The sequence below is a fragment of the Amphimedon queenslandica genome, unplaced genomic scaffold (assembly GCF_000090795.2).
Source record: "Amphimedon queenslandica unplaced genomic scaffold, v1.1 AMPQUscaffold_11862, whole genome shotgun sequence".
NCBI classification, from domain to species: domain Eukaryota; kingdom Metazoa; phylum Porifera; class Demospongiae; order Haplosclerida; family Niphatidae; genus Amphimedon; species Amphimedon queenslandica.
The window spans coordinates 10202-12746 of NW_003547898.1; the positions used below are offsets into that span (position 1 = coordinate 10202).

At 27.9% G+C, this 2545-nt stretch overlaps 2 protein-coding genes across 2 annotated transcripts in view; one reads left to right on the plus strand and one right to left on the minus strand.

The window, feature by feature from the left end:
- LOC109588779 (uncharacterized) overlaps nucleotides 1-222 on the plus strand; it is a 3971-nt gene extending 3749 nt beyond the window's left edge. Inside the window, exon 4 of the mRNA XM_020004895.1 lies at nucleotides 196-222. Coding sequence (XP_019860454.1) covers nucleotides 196-222 — 27 coding nt within the window. The remainder of the gene's footprint in view (nucleotides 1-195) is intronic.
- Nucleotides 223-697: 475 nt separating this feature from the next.
- Nucleotides 698-2454, minus strand: LOC100635623 (ras-related protein Rab-22A-like). Its single transcript, XM_003390771.3, has 5 exons — nucleotides 2337-2454; nucleotides 2202-2273; nucleotides 1613-1723; nucleotides 1067-1172; nucleotides 698-1001 (listed from the first exon to the last, which is right to left on the minus strand). Exons 1-5 carry the CDS (start codon nucleotides 2433-2435, stop codon nucleotides 874-876), a joined length of 516 nt encoding a protein of 171 aa, XP_003390819.2. The 5' UTR covers nucleotides 2436-2454; the 3' UTR covers nucleotides 698-873.
- Between the last annotated feature and the right edge of the window lie 91 nt (nucleotides 2455-2545).

Below are 2545 nucleotides of genomic sequence, written 5' to 3' on the forward strand. Positions count from 1 at the left end.
GAGACACTCAACTAACACAGGACTGCATCTCATCCTTATGTAACTTACTGGCTAATAATAAATCATTAATAGATTTATATCTTGTTAACTGTTCCATTGATGACAAAGCAGTTGCTGATATTACAAACGTACTACAAACACACAATAACACACTTTTAGGATTATTCTTCTTTAAGAATCCTCGTATTACTTCAGTTAGTACTCAGTCTCTTTCTGAACTAATTATCAACAATTCAACATTAATTAAATTAGAAGTAAGACGCACTTCAGTATCATCTGATGAAATATTACCAATTCTTCAATCGTTAACAATTAATAAAAAGATAAAGTTCTATCTAGATATGAAACACAAAAACACATGCACGGAATACCATGACTATAATATTATAAAAGATAGATTGATATTTTACTAATAATTAATATTAATTGTATTTTGCTTTTTATTGACGATGCTGACTCATCAATTATTTAATAATTATTAATTTAAACACAAAATAATTAACAAAGTGATTTATGATAAACACGTACAAAAACAAGAAAATACAAAATAATAATAATAATAATAATAATAATAATAATAATAATAATAATAATAATAATAATAATAATAATAATAATAATAATAATAATAATAATAATAATAATAATAATAATAATAATAATAATAATAATAATAATAATAATAATAATAATAATTGCGTTCACCCATTTTAATAATAAATTATTATTGCAATTAAAGACAATTAAAATAAAATAGAAGAGAATAGTACAACCAGCTTATTGGGCAAGCAGTACATGTGTCAGTTGTTATTAAAATAATAATAATAATAATAATAATAATCATTAATTTATTATCTTATTATAACTGAACTATTATGATGGTCCTTTGTCCCCTCCCCCTCCTCCACAGCATCCTCCCTTAGCACGTGGTGTATCAGTCTGTCTTAAGAGAGAGGCACCAGCTGGTAAACTAGTTAAACAATCTGGTGGTAACTTACGAGCTATGAGACAAGAGAGAGATTGTTACAATAGTACATACTACAGTACATCATTAGTAGCTACTCACTTATTTCAATGAACATTTCCTCAACATTCCTAGCAGTGAGGGCACTAGTCTCTCCAAATATGGCATTAACTTCTGATGCATAAGTCTGACCTTGTTCAGCTGGAATCTGAGAGAAGAGGAGAAGGGAGGAGGGAGAGAAAGGAGAGGAGATAAAAGGAGAGTGTAGTAGAGAGAGGGAGAGAGAGAGGATTTATTACATTTTCTGATACATATTGATGTCCTTATGCTGTGTAAAAAGTTTGAGTTGATTCCGACTTAAATTTTCTAAGTTATGGCCATTTTTATTAATGGCCAATTTTTGAAAAAATACCCATGGGTTTTTCTGAAAAATGGATTCAAAATAACCTTAAAATTTTTATTACATTTTATGATACATATTGATGTCCTTATACTGTGTAGAAAGTTTGAGCTGATTCCGACTTCAATTTTTCAAGTAATGACCATTTTTATAAAACGGTCAATTTTTGAAAAATGGCTGTAAAAATTACCCCAAATTTTTATGCATTTCAATGCTCTTATGTACATATACAATTATACTAGTCATACTTCTCTTTTATCTTCAAGGTCACATTTATTTCCAGCAATTGCTAATACAATATTAGATGGACCTAGTCTGTGTAGTTCTGCTATCCAATCCTGTAACACTGTGAATGATCCCTACATGTACAACAATGTACATAATAATAAAAACAACAACAATAATAATAAATAATAATAACAATAAATGTAAATAATATTTCGCATTTTTTACAAAATTCATGAAAATAAAATCTGTGGTCAAAAAGTAGAAAACTACAAAAATGAAAGCCACAAAACAGATTTTTTAGACAGAACCACAAAAAATTTTGGGCCACAAAATATTCTATTTATATATTTTATTTTTTATTCTATATTCTGCACGTCATTATATACTGTATAGTGGGAAATCTTGGAGGGAATTAAATTTGGCAAAAATTAATTAAATTTGTGCCATTGAGCAACATGCTCAATGGCACAGGGCCACAAACTTGACAAATTAAAATTAGTCAATCACTAAAGTTTAAATTAACTTCCTCCAAAATTTCTCCCTATATGGTAATCTTTTGTCTCCGTTTTTCCAACTTTTATTAAAAATTATAATTATTATTATTCTTACTTCATTTGTTATATCATACACAACAATGGCTGCTGCTGCATTTCTGTAATACATTGGTAATAGCGACCGATACTAATTAGAAGAGATAAAAAAGAATAAAGATAATAAATAAAATATATTTATTGTGTGACTTACTCTCTCCTGTCCAGCTGTATCCCATATTTGAAACTTGATTGTGCTGTTGTCAACTGTTAGACTTTTCGACATAAAAGAAGCTCTGGAATATAAATACATGTAATGTTTAATAAATACATGTACATGTAACATCTGATAAAAATACATTAAACACTCAAAAAATAACAAACTACATAAACAGATTATACTACAGGACATGATACTCCCCC